Below are 23,767 nucleotides of genomic sequence, written 5' to 3'. Positions count from 1 at the left end.
CTTCCCTTGTTACAAAATTGGACTATTCTAAAAAGAAGTCAAGTTGAGCCCACCCTGTTCAGAACATTAGCCTTCTAATTTTACTGACTTATTTAGAGACAAGGTCCTGCTAAGTTGTCCAGGCTGGCCTTGGATTTACAGTCCTCCCACCTCAGCCTCCCAATTTGTTGGGATCACAGGTGTGCACATCACCCAGCAGACCCTTTTTTGTTTTTGCTCCATTAAACCTAGAAGCCCAAAATAAAAGAATTACTGAATGATGGTTATCTTCACATAATTTCCAAAGTTCAATTGGGGTCTAACCTGGAGATTTAGCTCTAGAGTAAGATAATCCAGAGAAGGTGCCAGTCTAGGGTACACTTAAGTCACCTCATAGCTAAAACCTTCTAAGCATTCACAGAGTTTCCAAAGACATTTCAGGGATTAGAGTATATCTAAGATACATAGAAAGTAAATCTAAAGTGCAAGTTCCAATTCAGATATCAAGGTTCACTCTAACCCTATTCCAACTTCATACTAGGTGTTGTGGCAGATATGAAGAATTGGATCCAGTATCTCGGTCATGAAGGAGACTGCAATATTGCTGGAGACACACAAAAAAAATATTGTACATAGAAAATGTGGAACAGTCCAGTGGCCAAAATGCTTATTCAGGCAATAAGTGCTAACATAGCTCAGATGAGAGACTGTGGTCACAGCGGGCAGACAGACATCACAGAGGTGGCCAAAGTCAAACTGAGGTGGGGCTGTGGTGGTGAGGAACACGTTGGCATGCTTTGTACATGGGCACTGTCTGCTCAGAAGGGAAGCAGTGGGGCAAGAAAAAGTCCAGTGCAGCCAAGGCCCTGACTGGGTAAGACAGAGCACAGGTGGGAAGGCCTGATTTTAAATCTGATTCTTCAGATTAGCCTTTCCTGAAGTGTGTTCCACAGATCCCCTATCCACTGGGGCGCTCCTTAAAAAGTGACACTATCATTAAATAAATTTGAGAAGCACTACATCTTCTGCAGGACACATCTGCAGAGGAGAAGCTCTGAGATACCCAGTAAAGAATCTTCTTTCTTCATAATCCATTGTTTCCTGAACTCGTTTAACCATGGAACCACACAACACTAAACATCTCCTAATAGTTCTGGCTTTTGGAATACTGAATGACACATAGACCACTGTTCTCATGTAGAATCTTTTTTTTTTTTTTTTGGTAGTGGTAGGGGACTGGGGATTGAACCCAGGCATGCTTTACCACTGAGTCACATCCCCTGTGCCTTTTAATTTTTTATTTTGAGACAGGGTCTCGCTAAGTTGATTAGGGCCTCACTAAATTGCTGCACTAGCCTTGAACTTGTGATGCTCCTGCCTTTAAAGTTGCTGAGATTACAGAGTGCACCACCGCACCCTAATCTCACTTGGAATCTCAGATCTTAGATCTTAGATCTCAGAGGGCTTCTGCCCCAGGCTGATTGGTTACAGAATTTCTTTCTGCATACATACAGAGACACACAGAGCTTCCCTTAAGGCAGTGATGTGGAGAAGAGCTCACTAAATTGAAAATTAGCAAGCTTAAATTCTAGTCCCACATCTTCCTTCAGTGATGCTGTGTCAAGCAAATCCACTCTGGCCTGATCAACCTCGGGTCTTTATCTCCTCAGCAAACTAAGCTTTATGGTGCTTTTGAGCCCTGATTGCTCAGTGATATTAAGTCCCTGGAACTATCCAGATGTGCATATATACTCTGTCACTCATCCTCACGCAGCCAGATTGATCATCCCTTATGTCTTGCCTAGTAGAAATCCTGACACCACCCACCAGCCCCATCCTTCACCTAACTGACTTTGTGTCCCGGGAGAGACATTTAGAAAGGATATGCTCAAATTTTCCCTTCATCTTTCTCGCTGCCCCAAAGATCTGGTTTGCCTTTGTCCCCCATAGCCTTTGACCCCTCCTTTACTCTCTGTCTCTTGCTGCCATTCCATGTCTGTGTCCCTGCGTGTGTGTGCATGCTGTATGGATGCATGTGAATGGGTGTGGGACAGGACCCTGGTTTGCATCTTCAGCTCACATCCCTAACACCCAAGCTCGTCAACACCGAGATTAAACAAGCTATGGTCTGATCGTAATGCCTCGAGTACCTAAGTACGTGCTGGGAAATAACCCTTATTCCAGGACTGCAAAATAGCAAAAAAAAAAAAAAAAAAGTGCTTATGTCTGGTTGTTTTAACCATTCGGTCATATGCTGGGCACAAAAGTACTGAATGAAATTTAGTATACCACTGCCTTTTCTCCGTCTCCACAGAATTATGTTGTCAGTTTCTGATTGATTTCTAACGAGATGAACAGGTTCAGGGCCGATAAGCCTAAGTCAGAGGTGGCATCCTGAGACCCAAAATGAACTAGACTGTGCCGTAATGGGTCTGCTGGAGAAGGTGGGATTGGATTGTTGAGAGGTATACACCATGTGACTTCTGGGGACATCTCTCCATCCTCATCAGGGGCACAGTTCCCCCCATGGGAGAGAGAGGACTCAGGAAGTTTCCATAGCCTATGACAGTGGCAAGCTGAAAGATCCCACTCTTTTCCTCTGCCTCAGTTTCTGGCCACTCTTCTGTCCCTGTGCCATGAATCAAATGAAGCCTCAAGGAATAGGCTTAATTATAACAAGTAAATTCCCTGCCTCCACAGCTCTCTGCCCCAGCTGTCCCAAATCAGTCCCCCTCCCACATCCTTAGAGTGGATCCCTGACATCTCTCTTCCTGGATCTGCTCTTTTCTAGCTTCGAAGTTCCTTCAACAAAGCCTTCAGCATAAAAAAGGGACCCAAGTCAGCCTCCTCATACTCTGATATCGAGGAGATTGCCACACCAGACTCCTCGGCCCCCTCGTCACCCAAACTGCAACATGGCTCCACAGAGACAGCTTCGCCCTCCATCAAGTCCTCCAACTCATCCTCTGTGGGCATTGATGTCACCGAGTAAGTACTCTCACCACCTGCTACTCAGCCTGGCACTGTGTGAACGGGCAGTGAGCCCATAGACCCTGGACAAAAAACGCCTAACTGCGGGCCTCTCTCTGGGCGTAGAAGACCACAGAGGGACCCTTCCTCTCCTACTGATTGGGTTCTGTGGGCAGGAGGAGACAAGGCTACTAACCGCTCATGGCTCTAGCCCGGTAACTAGTGCTTCCCCAGTAGCCTGGCTGACATGTGCTTTCTTACAGGGCCCCTGCTCATTCAGCCCCACACACCAGGCTGTTCCACACCAACGAGGAGGAGGAGCCAGAAAAGAAGGAGGTATCCGAGTTGCGCTCGGAGCTGTGGGAAAAAGAGATGAAGCTCACAGACATCCGCTTGGAGGCCCTCAACTCTGCCCACCAGCTGGACCAACTTCGGGAGACCATGCACAACATGCAGGTCAGTGTCTGGGCCGAGAGCTACAGGAACGGGGAAGTCAAGGCCTGAGATCGTCCAACTCTGCCCTCCTTCCCTGTCTGTTCTTGCCGTAGTTGGAGGTGGACCTGCTGAAAGCAGAGAATGACCGGCTGAAGGTAGCCCCTGGCCCCTCCTCAGGCTCCACTCCAGGGCAGGTCCCTGGATCATCTACTCTGTCATCCCCTCGCCGCTCCCTGGGCCTCGCACTCACCCATTCCTTCAGCCCAAGTCTCACAGACACAGGTACCTGCTTGGGAGACGAGCCTGTAAGGGTGGAGAGAAGAACAGGGTTCATTCCACTGTTTCCATTCCGCTTGCTCCATGGCATTTTCCTTGGGCCAGGGAGGTAACAATGCCAAAATCAAGCAGATGCCCGTGTCAGGAGACATTAAGAGTTGTTGTGTTTTTAGATCCTATTGTCTTTTCAGTTTGGGGCTCCAGTTTCTTCTTTGTGGCAAATAGTTATTTGGAAGCGATTATGACTAAAAAATTTAGGAAAGCCTGTGGGTGTCCCCCAAACCAATTAGTCCTTTTCAATCCTCACAGACCTGTCACCCATGGATGGCATCAGCACCTGTGGTCTAAAGGAGGAAGTGACCCTTCGAGTGGTAGTACGGATGCCCCCACAGCACATCATCAAAGGGGTAAGGAACTTCAGGAAGGGCCAGCGTAGGAACCGGCATAACACTGTTTTATGTTGTACAAAAGTGTTTTATGATGTACAAAAGTGACGTGCAGTCAGTGGAATCCATACTTTGAATTTTGAACTTCTCCTGGCCTAGCAGTATGCAATATGAAACTCTAATTGGGATATTGAACAGTGGAAGCAAACCACAGCTCTCAGTCAGCCACGTAATCACAGGGGAAATGACCCTCGCTTTACAGTGGACTGCATTGCTGAGCTATATTCAGTAGTTTAGGGGTACTAAACATCAGCTCAGGATATTTGCAATTCCTGATGAGTGTATTGGGATGTGACGTCATTATAAGTTGAAGAGCATCCGTTCTGTCATATTGTTGCAAGAAATTCAGGGTTCCGAATACTCCCATACCAGAGTACTCAACTCCCAAAGCCTTCTAGGATCTTCCTTTCTCAGAGTCATCTGCATTGAAGCTCACATGCTTCTACTTTGACCTTACAGGACTTGAAGCAGCAGGAATTCTTCTTGGGATGTAGCAAAGTCAGTGGAAAAGTTGACTGGAAGATGCTGGATGAAGCTGTTTTCCAAGTGTTCAAGGTAAAGGAATACATGATATCACCAGGGCTGCTCATCCTGTCACGGGATATTGAGCCATCTATGCACTGGGACCCTGGGGACCTTGGATGCTCTGTGGAGAAAGGGAACATAACGAGAGCATATGCCCTTCTCTTTCTCCACCTGCTTTTGTTTCCTCTAATATTTATTCTAACTTGTGGCTTTGTCAACTGCATTGCATCTTTGCAATGTCCCTCACCATCTCCTTCTTGTTCTCCCCTCTCTTTTCTCAGGACTACATTTCTAAAATGGACCCAGCCTCCACCCTGGGACTAAGCACTGAGTCGATCCACGGCTACAGCCTCAGCCACGTGAAGCGAGTGTTGGATGCTGAACCCCCAGAGATGCCTCCTTGCCGTCGAGGTGTCAATAACATTTCGGTCTCCCTCAAAGGTCAGTCTTCATCTCTTGGAGTAAGGTGGTGTGGCATCGAGGCAGGGAGGGGACCATCATGCATTTGTTCAGCAAGGATTTATTGAGAAGCTATAACTTGAAGGTGCTTGAGTAATGAGAGGTAGAAAAAAAATAAGTAAGATAAAGATAAGTTCTAACTTCTGTTCCCAGGAACATTTTTTAACCAAGCCTGGGCTTCTTGCTCTGCCCACTCAACTCCAGCTCAGAGTATGTCCCTAGAAACGAGGGCCAAGTTTTCAGAATTAGGGGCAAGGGAATTCCTATGGAACTGGAACACAAGGCTCTGAGTGTCTTCAGTGGGCTCCTAAATAAAGAAAAGAAAACTCTTTGGGGTCCCTTGCCCTCCTCAGGGCCACGTTCCAGACTCACGCTTTCCGTGGTGGGGTTCAGGTCTAAAGGAGAAGTGCGTGGACAGCCTGGTGTTTGAGACGCTGATCCCCAAACCGATGATGCAGCACTACATTAGCCTCCTGCTCAAGCACCGGCGCCTCGTGCTCTCAGGCCCCAGCGGCACTGGCAAGACCTACCTGACCAATCGCTTGGCTGAATACTTAGTGGAGCGCTCTGGCCGCGAGGTCACCGAGGGCATCGTCAGCACCTTCAACATGCACCAGCAGTCTTGCAAGGTGGCTGCCCCCCGAGATCCCCTGCCAGCCTTCCTTCAGACCCCAGGCTCCCCAGGACCTTCCCTGGGTTCCTTTCTAGCCCCCTTTTCCTTCCGTCCCCACCTGCCATAATATTTTCCCTTTCTTCAGTATTCTTTTCCTTCCTTCCCTACCTCCTTTCTTTTCTGGCCTTCTCCCTCCCCTGCCCCCCCCCGCCCAATTTCTTTCCAGACTTTTGTCCTTAACTTCTTCCACCTCCATCTCTTCTTCTTCTCCACACTTGGTCTAGTAAGCTGCCTTCCCTTCAGTTGGTCATTGATGAAACTGACTCCTCGGCTCCACCTCACTCTCTGCCAACTCTGTTAGTTCCATCCCTTCTCTTATTTTCTTCCCTCTTCCTTCCTTTTCTCTATTCCTCTCTGACCTTGGGCTCTCTGGGAGGAATTATGCAGAATTAAATATTATATATTGTGCCCCCCTCCTCAGTGATGTCTTTTGTGCCCACTCTAATTCTTTGGAGTTGATTCAAATCTTAGCTCTCTGCTGTTGTGGGGAGGCACATCCATTAACGGTAGTTGGTGATACCAACCCGGGGAAAAGCCACTTAGAGAACAAAATGTATTCCCCACCTTTTTGGGGATTTAGAGGCAACTGCTTAAGATGGTTGTTTGAGAGCCTCTGGGAGCACTGTTTATCAGTCTGTGGTAAATCTGGTTCTGAAATCAAATGTGTAAGTGCATCAAACAGGAGCCAAAGGCCCCAAGGAAATCCAGAACTAGCAGAGCTTCTCCAAAATTCCTTCCAGTGCGAATCTGGGTGCCAACTCCTGAGTGTTAACCCACGATTTTCTTTGATTCCAGGATCTGCAACTGTACCTCTCCAACCTAGCCAACCAGATAGATCGGGAAACAGGAATTGGAGATGTGCCCTTGGTGATCCTACTGGATGACCTGAGTGAAGCGGGCTCCATTAGTGAGCTGGTCAATGGGGCTCTCACCTGCAAGTATCACAAATGGTAAGCTGGGGTGGGGACTCATCCCAAGGGGAAGAGGAGGTCCAGTCCAGACCAACCTGTGAGCTTTCCATTGTGTGTACGTGTGTTAAGACAGATCTAAGTGAATCTTTTAACCCTTTCTTTCCTCAGTCCCTATATTATAGGTACCACCAATCAGCCTGTAAAAATGACACCCAACCATGGCTTGCACTTGAGTTTCAGGTAAGAACCTTGGCACAGGAAGAACCTTCTAACCCTACCCAAGAGCCTACACGCTAATTAAATCCTGGGCTCTGAGAGCAGAGGGGCACTAAGTACCAGAAGGAAAGAGAAGTAGCCAGAGTCTTTCAGGCTGGGCAGAGAAAAGAGATATATTTGCATGTTAGCTACAAGGCAGGGTGGGACCTTTAAGGAGATGAAAGGGTAGCAAAATAGGAGGGACTCTGATAGGCTGCTGTATTAGGATTCTCTGCCTTTCCACCCTGACCAGATCAGAGAGGTCAGGTGGTTATTTGAAGAGGGTCACTAATTTGAGAACAGCTCTGCAGGAGGGGATGAATCCTCAGTGTCCCCATTGCCACTCTGACCCCACTCTCCCCATTTCCGGTGGCAGGATGCTGACCTTCTCCAACAATGTAGAGCCAGCCAATGGCTTCCTGGTGCGTTACCTGCGGAGGAAGTTGGTAGAGTCAGACAGTGACATCAACGCCAACAAGGAAGAGCTGCTTCGCGTGCTGGACTGGGTGCCTAAGCTGTGGTATCACCTCCACACCTTCCTGGAGAAGCACAGCACCTCAGACTTCCTCATCGGTACTGGACTCCAGCTCCCCTGGGGCAAGAGACAGCTTCCCTCTTATAGCGCACCACAGGCGGGTGCTCCCTTTGCTTTCTGGAGTCTTCATTCTGCAAAGGAGTTGCAAGCCTTGTGGCTGCAGACTTAGAACCACTTAACCATTAAACCATGAGTCCCAAGTTTTCAATTCTGTAAATATTTCAACAAAATTGACACAGGTACATTAATTTGGTTGGGAACCATATTCTACAACTCATAGAGCCTTTACATATTAGCATAATCCCTGATTCAAATAAGTTTAAATAAAATAAAAGGGATGGGGTATAGCTCAATGGTAGACCACTTATTTAGGATGTGCAAGGCTTTGGAGAAACAAAACTAACTCCTTCCCTCATCTTTCCCCACAATTAAGGAAGGAAAATATATAGGAGAGAATTGAAGCTCCTCTTGTTCCCTGTCTCCCTTCTGCATTGTGAGGCATGATTTATGAGACTGTCCCCCAGGCACTCAGTGCCTACCGGTCATGATAATTCTAAATTTCCTTTGATAGTCTGGATGTCAGCCCCCTCTGCTTGGTACTAACAGATAAAGGAGGCACAAGACTGGGGAGGTGTAGGTATCTCAGCCATCTGCATGATCTCATTTTTTCCCTAGGCCCGTGCTTCTTCCTGTCCTGTCCCATTGGCATTGAGGACTTCCGGACCTGGTTCATTGACTTGTGGAACAACTCCATCATTCCCTATCTGCAGGAAGGAGCCAAAGATGGGATCAAGGTAAGCCCCACCCTCTGACTCCTCTCAAACTCCACCATCAGGCTGTCCCACCTAGTAAAGAAGAAACATTTCTTCAATACTTAGCGTGGAACTATTGGGATTAGTTAGATTCTCTTTAAAAAGATAGAGCAAGGTCTGTGAAGACTAAGCTGCTTTCCATTTGGCAGATGACTCTAAGGCTCTCTCTCTAATCCTAGGCCTCTGGCTCTAAGCCAAGTTCACACCACTTTGTAGAAGGCAGAGCAATAGAAAAGTAATTGAGCTGGGAATTAAGTAAAACTCTATTATAGCCTTAGCTATTTACTAACTACTAATCAGTATGGTACACTGGCCAAAGTTACTTAACCTTTTTAAATGTCCTCATGTATAAAAAGAGAAGAGAGAGATAAATTCTGCTCTACCTTGTTTTGAAGACAAACAAAATATGTAAAAAGATTTTTAAGTCAAAAAACTTTGTATAAGAAAGGAGTCATTTTATTTTTTATTATTAGATTTATTTATTTATAATAATAATTATTATTATTATTTTTTTTTTTTTTGGCACAAGGATTGAACTCAGGAGCACTCAACCACTGAGCCACATTCCAGCCCTATTTTGTATTTTATTTAGAGACAGGGTCTCACTGAGTTGCTTAGCATCTTGCTTTTGCTGAGATTGGCTTTGAACTCATGATCCTCCTGCCTCAGCCTCCGGAGCTGCTGAGATTACAGGCATGCACCACTGCGCCCAGCTTAGATTTATTTTTATTTTATTTTGATTTTTTGATGGAGGAAATACCAGGGATTGAATTCAGGGGCATTCGACCACCAAGCCACATCTCCCACCCTATTTTGTATTTTTTTTATTTAGAGACAGGGTTCCAAACTCAATCCTCCTGTCTCAGCCTCCCAAGTAGCTGGGATTACAGAAGGGTGCCACCATACCCAGCCTGAGATTTATTTTAAAGTATTAAATTAAAAACAAAATACAAATTAATGGAGTACCATGTGATGATTCAATACATGTGTACATCGTGTAATGTTTAAATCAGATTAAACATACCTACCTCCTCAAACATTTATCATTTCTTTGGTAAGTAATACATCCTCTTGTACTTAAAATCCTTTTTCTTGCTTTTTGAAATTTACATTATTGTTATCTATAGTTACCCTACTATGCAGCAGCACACCAGAACTTCTCACTTCTGTTTAACTACAACTGAGTACCCCATGATCAACCTTTCCCCATCTTTGTCCCTTCTTTTCTCCCCCACCTCCGGAACTACCATTCTACTCTCAACATCTGTATAAGGTTGACTTTTTTATTGATATAAATGCAGTACTTGTCTTTTTGTGTCTGGTTTATCTCACTTAACATAATGATCTCCAGTTCCATCCATATTTTTGCAAATGTCAGGATTTTATTTTTTTATAGCTGAATACAGAGAAATTTTTAGATAGGGCACGCTAAGAGGCAGAGAATACCTTGACAAAATTCAGCACCATGATAAAAACACTGAGGAAACCACGGGAAGAAGGAACTTACCTTAACATCATATGAAACAAACACAAAGCCAACATCATAGTGAATGGGAAAAACCTGAATGCAGTTCCTCTAAAATCAGGAACAAGACAGTGTGTCTGCTTTCACCACTCTTATTCAACATAATTCTTGAAATTTTACGCAGAGCAATTATGCAAGAGAAGGAAATTAAAGGGACACAAATAGGAAAGGAAGACAGGTGTAATCTCAGCTGTTTGGGAGGCTGAGGCAAGAGGATCATAAATTTGAGGTTTGCCTAGGCAACTCAGTGAGACACTATCTCAAAAAATAAAAATGGCTGAGGATACAGCTCAGGTTAAAGACCCCTGGGGTTAGTCCCCTGTACTGGGGGGGGGGGGGAAAGAAAGGAAGAAGTCAAATTATCACTGTTTGCAGATGATATGATCCTATATTTAGAAGACCCAAAAAGCTCCACCAGAAGACTGCTAGAACTAGAAACAAACACAGCAAAGTAACCAGTAGAGCAGGATAAGACTCACAGTGCAAAAATCAATAGCGTTCCTATACACCAATAATAAATTTGCTGAAAAAGAAATCAGGAAAACTGTCCCATTCACAGTAGCCTAAAAAGCAAAACAAACAAAACAAAGAAAAAAAAAACCTAAATCTAGTGCTGGGCATGATGGCTCACACCTATAATAAAAATAATAATTCTAAAGAAGAATGAAATATCATTTGCAGGAAAATGGAACTTGAGAGCATTATGTTAAGTGAAATAAACCATACAGAAAATGAAGAGCCATATGTTTTCTCTGACATGTGGAAGCTAGAGAGAAAAAAGGGGAAAAAAGGTTTGTGTGTGTTGGTGGGCTGGGGGGGGGGGTCTCATGAAAATAGAAGGGAGCCCAGTAGAATAGAAGAAGGGGAACAGGGAAGTAGGGAGAGGAGAGATAGGAGAGGTCCTGGGATCCAATTATATTGTTATATCATGTGTATGTACAAACATGTAACAACAGATTCTACTGTTATGTATAAATATTATGCACCAATGAAAAATAAAGACATTTTCACATAGATAATGTCTGTTTTCAAGAAAGTTAAAAAAATTTAAGATATTATAAATAATGTAGAATTTCCTACTTGTAAAGCAAAATCACAGGGTCATAAAATTTGTATTATATTATGTTTCAGTGCACCCTTGGATTCATAAACAGATGAATAAAGAAAGTGTGGTATTCATATATACATAATAGAAAGCCATTCCTACTTAAAAGAAAGGAGTCCTGTCATTTGCAAAGACATGGAGGAACCTGAGGGACATGATCTGAAGTGAAACAAGCAGGGTCCAGAAAAGAAAGAACCCATGATCGCAATCTTATGTGGAATCCCAAAAAGTTGAACTCAAAGAGAGTAAAATGGGGGTTACCAGAGACTGGGGAGGTGGGAGTTGGGGCTGTGTTAGTCGAAGGACACAAAATTTCAGTTCTATAGGAAAATTAAATACAAGAGTATTATGTGTTAACTGTGATTAATGTATTACATACTTGAAAAGAGAATAGACTTGTGTTCCCACCTCACACAAAAAAGTATGTGATCTCACATGCATATATTAATTTAGTTCAATTTAGCTACTCCACAATTTATGCATATTTCCACAAACATGGGTTTTCTTTTTGGCGTTTGTTTGTTTGTTTTGGTTCCAGGAATTGAACACAGTGGACTGAACTCAGTAACCACTGAGCCACGTCCCCATCCCTTTTTTTAAATTTTATTTTGAGAAAGGGTCTGGCTGAGTTGCTTAGGGCCTCTCTAAGTTGCTGAGGCTGGCTTTGAACTCATGATCCTCCTGCCTCCGCCTCCCGAGCTGCTGGGATTACAGGCATATGAAATAGATGTAATTTTTGTTTGTCAATTTAAAGAGTAAAATTAAAGAAAGATTTTTTTAAAGCTTTACTACAGTTTGTTATATTATCAGAATGATTTATATCAGTTTATACAAACATCTTCCTCAGGAAAATTCCACAGGAATAAGAGCCTCAAATTTTGTTCTGGTGGTGGTGATGGAGCAAACTGTGGGAGATCTCCCACTGAGCTACATCCTCAGTCCTTTTTATTTTGAGAGAGGATCTTGCTAAATTGCCCAAATTGGCCTTAAGTATGCATTCCTCCTGCCTCAGCCTCCCAAATTGGTGGGATTATAAGTGTGTGTCACTGCACCTGCCCAGAGCCTTAAATCTTTACATTTGAGGGACTGCATGTTTTGAAGGAATATGATTTTGTGCAGGAACTATAAGAGAGTGCACAAACAAGCCTCTAATCTGTGGATTCCCCTCCCATTAATTTCTCCTCTCCAGGTTCATGGACAGAAAGCTGCTTGGGAGGACCCAGTGGAGTGGGTCCGGGATACTCTTCCCTGGCCATCAGCCCAACAAGACCAATCAAAGTTGTACCACCTGCCTCCACCCACTGTGGGCCCTCACAGCATTGCCTCACCTCCAGAAGACAGAACAGTCAAAGACAGCACTCCAAATTCTCTAGATTCGGACCCTCTGGTGAGTATAAGCCACACTAAGGTGAAAATAAAAGTACTGATGGATGGAATTTTTCCACAGTCTTCATGCATATTCAGAGGTGGGGGCTAAAGGAATTGAAAAGTTTCAACAAGTCCAGGACCAGAATGTAGCCAGTACAGAGCTCTGAGTATAGAATCTTGAGTTAGAGATTGCATGCTTACAGCCTTGCTGAAGCTAATTAATAATACATCCCAGCAAGATGCATTCAAGCAAAGACCTAACTTTCAGACAGATTCCATATAGAAATACCAACCAAAGAAGTAGAGCAATATGACACATTAGCACTCTCTACTTCTACCTTTCTTCTGCTACAATCCTGAGGACTGCTTCAGCTAAATGGATTTCATGCAACCCCTGTAGAAATCGGGCTGAGATGCATGACAAACTGGGCAGACATATCTAGATCCTCAGACTCTGATGAGGAAAGGCAAATTCAAACAAGGGTATAGTGTTTCACTTTGGCAAAATTAATGTGTGGAAGCATGGACTTCACACTCTGCATGGGAGTGTTCATTGGTAAAACTATTCCAGAGGACATTCAGCAGGTTATATTAAAATTTAACATATTTAGCTGGGCGCGGTGGCATATGCCTGTAATCCTAGCAACTCTGGAGGCTGAGGCAGGAGCATCACAGGTCCAAAGCCAGCCTCAGCAGACCTTAGCAACTCAGCAAGAACTTGTTTCTAAATAAAATACAAAAAAAGGGTTGGGGATATGGCTCAGTGATTAAATGCCCCTGGGTTCAATCCCCAGTACAAAAAGAAAAACTTGAACAAATCCAATGGCCTTACAGTTTTACCTCTCAAGTAGGAAGTCTTCTAGTTGAGTCATAATGCATTTTTATTTAAATTATGACCTTGTCAAAAACAGATGAAGATAAAGAAAAGGAGATGAAAGCCCTGAGGTTTTGTTAGCTGGGGAGAAACAGATTCATATACCATGGAGCCTCGCTTCTGGGTTATGATCTCCTGAAATGGGAATTGTTAGAGACAAAAGTGTTCTTATGACACTTCTCACGTTCCCCTCAGTATTGGTGGGATGTGTGTTTCTTCTGCCCTCCCCTGAAGGGCACTCACGATGCAGACAGAGGTGGTTCCCCCACACATCACGCATGGCACCCTGTATAACGGAGATACCCACAGGTGACCACGTCCGTGCATGTATTTACAAACAGGGTTGAAGCGATCATCATGCTTTTCATAAATAACCTCTTGACTCCAAGCTCTTAATCATTTCCAAACCAAGAATCAAACTTATGATCAAGGTTTTTCCTGTTTCCCTTCTGCAGGCAGGACCTAGCCTTCCTACTCTCATTAGTCTATCCCTTTGCCCCTCTTTAGATGGCCATGCTGCTGAAACTTCAAGAAGCTGCCAACTACATTGAATCTCCAGATCGAGAGACGATTCTGGACCCCAACCTCCAGGCCACACTCTGAGGTCCCAGCAGTCACTGTCACCCCGGACTACAGAAGGCTGGCATCAGCTTCCTTAGCTCCTCCTCTCCCCTCTTCTTTCAGAGCGCTAGCTCTTCAACCGAGGAGAAGAACAGGAGGGAGGAGGAGGATAAGAAGAGGGGCAGGTTCTTGGTGCTGCACCTTGGAGAACTTCCTAATAGGGATTGGTGGGGTGGAGTTTGGGAACTTGTGTCCCCTAAATACATTTACTGGCCTTCTCTCACCATTTTGGGGAAAAGATGATTCTGGGTCTTTTCCTTGATTTCTTATTTCAATTATAAATTCCTGGGCTTTCTGGGAAAAGGGGTTCAGAAGACATCAAAAAACTCTGCAGCAGCTCCTGATTCTCACAAACAACTCCGAGACAGTCGCAGGTGGGGAGACCTGAGGGAGGCAGGACGCTCCACGGACTTTCTTGCAGACCCTTCCCAACTCCATCACCACTGCCAACAACTCTTCCCCCAGAGATCTGGCCGGAGCCCAGAAAAGAAGCATGTGGTTTAAACAATGTGTAAATCAACCTGTAAAAGGTAAAATGCAATGGAAAAGATGAATCTGGAGAGAGGGGACCCAGTTGCCAAGCAAGAAAGAAAACTGCCAGCTCTTGCCTTCTGGATAACAGGGGGTGTTGACAAGATGCCTGCCAATCTAAGAAGTCGCCAAACCACAAAAATAACATTACAGCCTTCAGAGAAAGACTCCTAGCTCTGTCTTTCTACCCTCTAATTTAACATGCATGAGAGTCAATAAATCCTACTTTTTAATTTTTTATTTTTTTATTTTGCATTGATTTTTTTTCCCCCTACCATCTGCCTATTTATTTTCCTCCCCTGCTTCCCCACTTCTTCACATGTCCATGAGATACTGGGTTGCTTTTTGGGGGGTTAGTTTGGCTTTTCCAAGTGGATTTTCTTTGGAGAATCTGATGCCATCTAATTGGTACCAGCTAAACACCTGTCATGCCACTCTATATGTCATCCTTAGAGCCTGTATAAGATATGAAGCATTGGATCAGCAGTAGTGGGAGAAGAGGAACCCAGTTCCTTTAACTTCCCTTTCTCAAAAAGCACACGTTCTGGCCAGGAGTTCAATTGGCAACTTTGAGCTTCATTGTAGACTGTAGGAAAACCAAGAAATTGGAGAGACTCTTCTATCTTGTGGCTTGCTTGTCCCTCTCACTGCACTATTTAATGGTAGCCATTTCACCTGACCGAATCAAAATTCCCCAGATAGCCCTTATTATTTGTTTTTGACAGGTGAGTATTCACTTGTAAGAGACTGAACAGCCACGTGAGACACTCCAAATCAGAATTATAGGTTCAAGGAGCTTGATTTGGTGGCCAAGATCTGCCTTCCGGGGAGATCCCACGTCTTACAAGAAGTTGCTCTTTTCCTGATGTCCTGAAGGTCTGCCAGTCCATGTTCCTTCGGTTGATGGATACTGAGTACTTAACTGTGTACCAGTTACTAGATTTAAAAAAATAAGAGACAAGACTTGGGCCCGTAAGCTCATGTCTAGTAGAAAATGTTGACCCCCATTAAATGCATACTACCTTGTATCTGGACCTTCAGGATCACCCAAGAAATGTAGCTGAAATCCAAGAAGTCAGCTAAGAAGCCTTTGATTAGATGTCTAATGCATTGGGGGCAGAAGATCTGGGATCAACTAAGGTGGAACCTGAAAGACTATGGAATCTTGCTTGTCTGGAGTTGGCAAGTCTACTTCCTGCCACTTCTGAAAGCCCTAAGGGAACAGATTCCAGGCTGAACTGCCAAGTGGGCTGAAATTTCAGGGCTCTGCCAATCAGGGATATGTGGTGAGCTTGGGTTTAAAAGTTTGCTGTTCAGATTCCTAAGTAGCACAAGACTATCAGATTCTACAGGCATCCTGGATCACTCTGTTCCACCCAACCAAGGAGTAGATTCATCTGAATCTTCATATCAGAATATTTTTATTTAGTTCCCAAGATGGTCTAATTTATCACCTCCCACCCCCAAGAAAGCTTCTGTTTTCACATGGTAGCTCCCAGGGAAGACAGGGTCCTCTGTGCTGGAGACTATTATTGCTATTGCTGCTAATTCCATGAGCTGTGAAGATCCCCCAACCAACTTGGCTGTAAAATATGCAATTCTGTGGTGGGAAGAAGCTGTTTGTCCAAGGTTGGTGCTGAAATCACTGCCTTAAGGTCTCTGCTGCGCAAAATGAGGCCCCAGAGCTGGGTGTTCCAACTTAGAAGGAAGGAAAGACCAGATGGGCTTGCTTTGGACCTAGGCCTCTTCTGTGTACCCTATTCCAAGCTCCAGTCCCATGGCAAGGCTTAGACTTTTAATGCCATCTTAATCTGATGGTTGAGCCCTTAACTCTACTTTCCGGTGCTGCCCAGCCAGTGCCTTCTGACATGGATGTTACTGGCTACTTGAGAAAAAGGAGAGGGGAGAGCCCCTTCTTCCATTCCAACTGCCTCAGACCGCAGAGGGATTCTTGTCTCTCTGGTAACCATGGATACCACCATGAATTTTGTGTAGATCTTCAGCAGGTTTTTTTCTGGAGGCTTCTCGTGCTCTGACTTTTCATTTCTATTCTTGGGATCCATCACCCTCTGCTCTTGGTTGACTGCTGCATTTAGCCCAGGTGTCTAATTGCTTTCCTCCAGAAAGTGTGTTCCCAACTTTGTGAAGTGGTAATGAAGCCTCAGCTTTCCCTCTGCAGCCTGGGACCTTGTTTACAGTTGCACATCTGGGCCCCTCATGGTGGGGATTGATCATCTCACAAAGGAATCCTGGTTATCTGGCAACTCTAGAAGAAGGTTGGGCCTCCTCATGGTGCTATAACCCCTTGGGACGCTCATCCAGACTTCTCTGAAGCAGAACACCAAGCTCCCCCGACCTGCTGCAAGAATGAACAGCAAGGAGCAAATCCGCAGCGTTCTCTCCTACCTACACACCTGCTTCTTGGTTGAGACTACTGGGATCCCTCAAAAGAGAAAACCGGGTCCCATAGCTAAATTCTCAACCCCCAGGCACCTTTGGAAGAATCTGGCCTAATTCTGGAATTTGTACTGTTTCCTTCCTCTCCAGCCCCTGACTTCATCCCTTACCAAAGCGAGCTAGCATAGAACATGGTTCAATACCTAACATCAATCTATGGGGAGAGCCACAACTCAAGAGAGAGGTTCCTCGGCAGAGTCCCTCTCATTTCTGGATGGGGAAGACCAACAAGATGTGTCCAATATATTTTTTTCTCAGTCCCTGCCTAGGCACTAAAAATAAAATACTAGCAAATTGGAGGCTAATATGGGACCTGGTGTGTGTGTGTGTGTGTGTGTGTGTGTGTGTGTGTTCATGTGTGTGTTTGTGTGTTGTGTCTCACATACACACACAAGCAGTTGGCTGTTGCTATGTCCTATCCTGAGGCTTCGTAGAGTATATTTAAGAATTCTATTCTTTGTGGCCACATTACGGTGCTTATTTCTGTCTTCATGTAAATCCCATACCAATGCTCTTCATGTAGTGTACCCATTGGGAAGGTAGAGGCTGGCAGGGAAGAAGAATTGGCTAAAAGTCCATGGAGAGACCGATGTACTACATTTTGGTCTTGAGTTACCAACCTTCCAACTAATCCATCCATACTCCTTAAGGACTGAAGACAAATAGTGATTTTTTTTTTCCTTTTCGTATCTTGCCTTCTGGTTTTCCTGGTTTGCAAGAGTATGAGTGCACCTAATCTTATCTGTTAGTTCTAGATCCCCAAGACATACTATTCAGAGGGATACCGCCTTCTAGTGGTCTGAACTCTATTTCCCCTAGTATTCCAAAGAGTGGGAAGAGAGAAGCAGTAACAAACATCCTTGTGTGGAAGGGCACCCGTGTGCAGCAACCCAGCATGTAGGTGAAATTTGCCTGACTGAATGGGACTCAGTCCTGCAAAACCAAGATAAAAGTGATGCTTACAATGAGACATTAAGGATTCTTTATTCCAATGTGTTTGCGAGGGAAAGATGTTTAATTACACATTCATACACATTCAACGTAGTTCACATTGGCAAATGCAGCTCTTCATCATACTTTTCTTTCCTTAATCCTGTACCCCATAAGCCAACTTCCATGATAGGACAACGACAACAAAAAAGGTCGTATGGGGCACTATGTTCCCAAAGCCTGATATTGCCCTTTGTAACTGAATCAGTTTTATATATTCTTGACATCAATCAATCTCCAGAGATCTATCTCACTGCCCAGAGGGCAGGTGTGCGTGTCTGCTCAGCCTAGCCCTAGAATCAAGTACTGCCACCACAGATCCTAGAGAAGGTAGAACAAACTGGATGGAATTATAGCCTTAAAGTAAGGAAACCTCTTGAAATTCAGAAGCTGCAGGGAGACCAAGGCAGATACAGATGTTTTAACCATTTTTCTTAATGTTTATGACTTGGAAAATTTTCTATCATGTGATTATGAAACTGAACCCCTAGTTTCTTGGTTCAACCCTTCAATTCTGAAGACCATGGTTCTCAAAAGGATGGTTCTGGACTACTAGAATCAGCAGCAACATCTGGGTACTTATTAGAAATTAAATTCTCAGGCTCCGCCCGGCCTAATGAGTTAGAAACTCCAGGGGTAGAGCCCAGCAACTTGTGTGAAGAAACCCCGCAGTGAATCTGATGCACGCTGAACTTGGAGATTTGACTGTTTTAAAGGGAAAGCTAAGTATCAGAGTGCCTACTTTCAGGGGCTTTAGGACCAAAAATAAGAAGGTCCTAGGTTATAATCCAGATGTTACTATTAGTTTCAACATCACTTTTATCATACTTCTTTATGTTTCGGTTTTCCTTACATTTAATTTAACAAAGGAAACAATATGTGCGCTTCCAGGTGGGAGTTAGAGGAGTGTTTGCAGCTTTCCTAGTTGAATGCAACCTTCAGAGAAAAATGTCACCTCTGAAATTTCTACTTGGCAAACTGCATGGAGGAAAGTGGTTGGAGGTCTCTTCCAGATTTCTCTTCTGGTGGACTATTTGTGTCTATTCTTAGCCTTTTCCCAATTATGTAACAGAATGGGAAAAGTAAAAAAAAAAAAAATTTAATTAATTTGTATTTCCATAACAAAATGTTCTCCCAGGAACATCCCTCTCCTTTATTTGAGTTACAAAGAGCACTACTGGTCTGAGAACCTAGTCAGAACCTTCTTCCCCAAGGCAGCTAACAACTTAAGGGTTCCAGGATTCCAAAGAGACCCCTTCTTTGTGCTCTGCTGGGCACCTAAATCCTTGGGCTTAAGCTTTCCCCACACCAGGTCATGGATACAGAACTACTCAGCCAAGGCAATAGAATAAAATCCTTAAAAAACAAATAGTCTGAAAAGAGCTTCATATATTTCAAAGTTCACAGACTCATGGGGCCATGGGGGAGATGAGGTTGTTTGGAACTGGTTTTGCTTCAAGTTTGTTGATTTTTTTCCCTATGAAAGAGCTTGAGGATTGAGCACAAGAAACCTAATAGGACTAGGTCTCCTGTGCCCTGGCACTCAGCACTTGGAGGAAGGACTAAAGCCGAAGGAAGGCAAATAATTGCACTAAAATCACTCCCTTAGTCCCCCAGAAAGCCTGCCATGGGTCCTCTGGCCAACTCCGAGGGGGTCACCCTGCTTCCCTGCCATTTTTCTGAGAAGGAAGAAAGTAAGGAACAGGCTCGTGTTGCAGCCAATCTCTGGGCTACTGCTGTGCAGTGGGCCACCACTTCCTAATGTTCTTTTGTTTTAAAAAAAGATCTTTTTTTTTAAATGAATTTTCTAGCTTCCTTCCCCCCCCCACCCCCACCCCATCCTGTTTGGGGCAGCACTCTGTGATGGAGTTTGTGTTTCTCAAGTACATGGTGTTCCTCAGGTGGAGGGTGGGCAGGAATTTTCACAACAGTTTTTTGTTTTTGTTTTGTTTGTAATTTATTGGGCACAAAACCTCAAACCAGGATATGTGTGTGTGTGTGTGTGTGTGTGTGTGTATGTGTGTGTGTGTTTGATTGATCTGTTGTCGTTGTTGTTGTTTTTTTTTTTCCTCTCTCATTTGACCCTTGCCTCTTCCAATCTACTCCCTTTTATAGCTAATGTAGAAAAAGCAAAATTGAATCTGGAAAGGAAATGGTTGTATATAGTTGCGGTAACAATCATGAAGAGAGCTGGGCTGTCCCCTCAGTAATTCATTTTGAATAATAAATTGGTCAAAAATTAAATTCATGCCTGGGCCAGCTGAAGAGGCCTTCCTCCCTCACCATGGTGTCCCCCTCATCTGGGCCCTCTGTCCTCAGGCATGTCTCTTCCCAGCAAGATTCATCTGTTCAATGCCATTTGCGTTTCAATAAAGTTATCTCCTGTATTGTCCACTGGTTCTCCAGCTCCCTCTCTGCCTGATTTCTGTCTCCATTTATTTTACGACCCATTACTTGATCTGGGAAGTGAGTCTGGTTGTGGTCATTTGCCAAACCCAGAGGCAAACCCACCTGCCTGGAAATGCCCAAACCCCAAATCCTAAATGGAATCTCTTTTGACTCCTTTGGTTGAGGTGGGGGTGTCTCTGAGTCCTCCATCCATTGCCACAAAGTTTGAAAACACCACCTGCTGGACATCCCTGAATTTTTTTTTTTTTTTGGGGGGGGGGTAAAAGTGAATTAATCTTTAAGTAACGAAGCTGTTCTAAAAATGAAATTCAGTTTCTCCTCCTGGCCACTGGAAGAAGGAAAATTAGTCTTAACTATTCTCTATTGTGGAATTCAGGTCCAAGAAGCAACCTTCTCCCTATGAAAGTATGGTGGTAACACAAACCACCTCTGCCCTCCTAACATGGGAGGTGATAAATGAGTACTCTTCAAAATAAATCAAGAAAGCATTCTAAAGCATTCTTCTGGAAGAATCCTCAGATGAGGTGACTTCATCTTCATCAGTTGTTAATAGTTTAGCATCCACAGTCTTGGAACTGTCTTAAGAATTACTAGTTTGGGGGCTGGGGATGTGGCTCAGCGGAAGAGTGCTCACCTAGCATGTATGAGACCATGGGTTCAATCCTTAGCACCACATAAAAATAAATGAAATAAAGGTATTGTGTCCAACTACAACTAAAAAATAAAATATTAAAAACAAAAATTACTAGTGTCCTTTACCACTTGGAAATGGTAAACATTCCTGGAAACCACCTTATGAACAGCTTTCTAAGAAATACCTGTTCCTTTTTGCTCCAATAACATACAATTGCAATTGCATCCCTTTAGCCACTACATACTTGCCAGGCTCCCAGGTTTATGTTTTGTTGTTTCTTGTTTGGTTGGTTTGGTTTTTATGGTTCTTGTTTTTTGGTTTTTTTTTTTTTTTTGGTACTGGGGATTGAACTCAGGGCACCCAACCACTGAGCCACATCCCAGTCCTATTTTATATTTTGTTTTGAGACAGGGTCTCACTGAGTTGCTTAATGCCTGGCTTTTGCTGAGGCTGGCTTTGAACTCCTGGTCATCCTGGCTCAGCCTCCCGAGAGGAAGCACAGGGGTTACATTTCCCAGGTTACCTCACCGGCCAGGCTCCTGTATTTTCTTTTTCTATTCTTTATTTTTTTAATATCTTTTCTAGTTGTAGATGGACACAATATCTTTATTTATTTGTATGTGGTGTCGAGGATGGAACCCAGTGCCTCACACGTGCAAGGCAGGCACTCTACCACTGAGCTGCAGCCCCAGCCCAGGCTCCTGTGTTTTCAACTCCTCTCTCTAATTCCCTCCACCTACATTGTTGAGTACTATATACCCTGGGCCATTTCGTATATTAAATAACTTCTGTTCCCACTTCTTGAGATGTCCAGCCATAATTTCACTTGAGGGAGGTGGCATATATTCTCAGCTATCAAATTCTCACATAAAGTGTCAATCTGGAGAAAATACCCTTTTACATGTTGGTACTATCCCCTTCCATCACCTTCCCATTTTGAGGTTGGGTTCATCTAGGCTGGAAGGTAACCCTACCCACGCCCAGGCCCAGGCCCACTGCCCACTTCCCTTCAGTTTCTCCCAGCACCCTATCTGTGGTTCCTAAGGCTAATGGATGAAGAAATTAAATTTAGCCAATTGTTTTTTTCTATCTGTGGTGGGGTGGGTGGAGGAGAAAGAAGTTGATTTAAAATGGGTGGTCTTTCTGACTCAGTCTCCTCTCTTTAAAGCCCTCAAAAAAATCCTTTTCCTTTTTCATTTTGGTGGGGTGGGTACTGGGGTTGGAACCAGGGGCGTTTCACCATTGAGCTACATACCCAGCCCTTTTTATTTTGACAGAGGTCTTGTTAAATTGTTGAGGCTGGTCTTGAACTTCAATCCTCCTGCCTCAGCCTCCCCATTCTCTGGGATTACCAACATGCATCACCACACTCAGCCCTCGTCATCCATTTCCACCCCACCTCCCCTCTCCTAACACAGAGTCTAATATGTGAACGACCCTTGAGTCTAAAGGCATACACCAGAGCCTTTATTCTAAATGAGATGGCTCACCTACTGTGCGGCTTTAGAAAAGCCCCTTAATCTCTCTGGGATTCCCTTTAGACATAAATCCGAAGCGATCCTTGCTGACAAAGGTGCAGTTTTCGTTTAAGCGGCAGGAGGCGCTGTCTCTGGAGGTTTAGATCCATTCCCCGCCTCCCGCCCGCTCCCGCGGAATCTGGGGCGCAGGCGCGGCTTCGTGGATTGGCCGTGCGCGGGAGCCGTCATTCAGTGGCGGGTCCGGGCTGGGGGACTGAGGGGAGAAAAGATGGCGGCGGCAGCTGCAGCTGGTGCGGCCTCCGGGTTGCCAGGTCCAGTAGCACAAGGATTAAAGGAGGCGTTGGTGGATACTCTCACTGGGATCCTGTCCCCAGTGCAGGAGGTGCGGGCTGCTGCCGAAGAACAGATTAAGGTGCTGGAGGTGACGGAGGGTGAGTGAGGTGGGACCGTCACGAGGATGGTTGGGACCTGTGCGGGCCTCACAGTCCGCTGACTGCAGCTCGGGACCGGCAAGGCACACACGGAGCTGTGCCAGTGGAGAGTTGGGCGCCGGGGAGTGGAGTAGGAAGCGCGAGAGGTTGATGTCGCTGGTGGCTGTGAAAGTCCCAGAGACCGGAGGCGCGTCTGAAAAGAGCGGGGCCGGAGAGGTGGAGCCTCCTCCGGGAAAGGAGGGTGGAGACTTGAAAAGAGATGGAGCCTGGGATCTGCCGAGGACAGAGATGGAGATCGACTTTGTGGTGTTGGTGCCGCGCCGTCTGGGAGATCATTTTTGCTTGCAGGACCAGGATCTTTAGCTGTTCTCACCAGCTTGATTGTGTTGTGATTAGAGTAGGGGGAGCTGTTAGAAATGGCGAGAGGGCAGTGGCTATCAAATCTAGTGGATGTCATCAAACAAGTTTCTGCCACTGACTTTAAACCTGGCTGGTTGTTTGTACATGTCATGTTGTCTCATAATTTATAAGTTATAAGCACATGCAGCTGCTGCACCTTTCTGACCACACTCCCCGTGTATTTTCGGAGTTATTTGCAGTTATTAAGTACGATTTCTGTGTGGAGGAACCGATCTTCCTTTGTTTTGATCATTGTCCCCATCTTCCTATTATGTGTGTTAAAGTGATGGAGGAGAAAATAAACTATTGAGTTGAGAGATTTTTTTTGTTAAGTTTCCTTCTGATGGACTTTTTATCAGGCCCAGCATAGCCACTGTACAACGAAGAGTTTAATCTACAACAGAAGGGGAAATCTTCTTGGTCTTTATGTAAGAAATATATTTGGCCATAGCTTCGCTGTAAATACAAGTCCTCAGAATTTCCCAGCTCAAGAGAATATTTCCTCCACTCCTTAAATTTAGGCATCTGTAAAGAGAAATTGTCCATGGTCTGATTGATTGCATTCAAAACCTCGAGTTAACTCTCCCACTAGACTTCTTTTTCCTGAAAAGAAAAATCTCCCTTAAATTTAGTTTTATGTTTACTTGTAATATGAAAGGGCTATTGAAA

The 23,767-nt window shown here is 44.6% G+C and overlaps 2 protein-coding genes across 8 annotated transcripts in view; both read left to right on the top strand.

Moving 5' to 3' along the window:
• Nucleotides 1-20,139, top strand: part of Nav1 (neuron navigator 1) — a 251,932-nt gene extending 231,793 nt beyond the window's left edge. For all 6 annotated transcript variants that reach the window (XM_076832012.1, XM_076832011.1, XM_076832010.1 and 3 more), the window contains 13 exons: nucleotides 2,771-2,967; nucleotides 3,213-3,405; nucleotides 3,498-3,666; nucleotides 3,970-4,067; nucleotides 4,566-4,661; nucleotides 4,913-5,072; nucleotides 5,484-5,719; nucleotides 6,559-6,713; nucleotides 6,843-6,914; nucleotides 7,306-7,502; nucleotides 8,140-8,258; nucleotides 12,096-12,293; nucleotides 13,656-20,139. In XM_076832012.1, the coding sequence (XP_076688127.1) occupies nucleotides 2,771-2,967; nucleotides 3,213-3,405; nucleotides 3,498-3,666; nucleotides 3,970-4,067; nucleotides 4,566-4,661; nucleotides 4,913-5,072; nucleotides 5,484-5,719; nucleotides 6,559-6,713; nucleotides 6,843-6,914; nucleotides 7,306-7,502; nucleotides 8,140-8,258; nucleotides 12,096-12,293; nucleotides 13,656-13,751 (1,986 nt within the window). In that variant the 3' untranslated portion in view covers nucleotides 13,752-20,139. The remainder of the gene's footprint in view (nucleotides 1-2,770; nucleotides 2,968-3,212; nucleotides 3,406-3,497; nucleotides 3,667-3,969; nucleotides 4,068-4,565; nucleotides 4,662-4,912; nucleotides 5,073-5,483; nucleotides 5,720-6,558; nucleotides 6,714-6,842; nucleotides 6,915-7,305; nucleotides 7,503-8,139; nucleotides 8,259-12,095; nucleotides 12,294-13,655) is intronic.
• Nucleotides 20,140-22,488: 2,349 nt separating this feature from the next.
• Ipo9 (importin 9) overlaps nucleotides 22,489-23,767 on the top strand; it is a 44,606-nt gene continuing 43,327 nt past the window's right edge. For both annotated transcript variants that reach the window (XM_076872807.1, XM_076872806.1), the window contains exon 1: nucleotides 22,489-22,699. In XM_076872807.1, the coding sequence (XP_076728922.1) occupies nucleotides 22,537-22,699 (163 nt within the window). In that variant the 5' untranslated portion in view covers nucleotides 22,489-22,536. The remainder of the gene's footprint in view (nucleotides 22,700-23,767) is intronic.

This window comes from Callospermophilus lateralis, chromosome 13, assembly GCF_048772815.1.
Source record: "Callospermophilus lateralis isolate mCalLat2 chromosome 13, mCalLat2.hap1, whole genome shotgun sequence".
In the NCBI taxonomy this organism is placed as follows: Eukaryota; Metazoa; Chordata; class Mammalia; order Rodentia; family Sciuridae; genus Callospermophilus; species Callospermophilus lateralis.
Note: the sequence above shows the minus strand (reverse complement) of the source record. Positions and strands in the feature narration are given on the sequence as shown.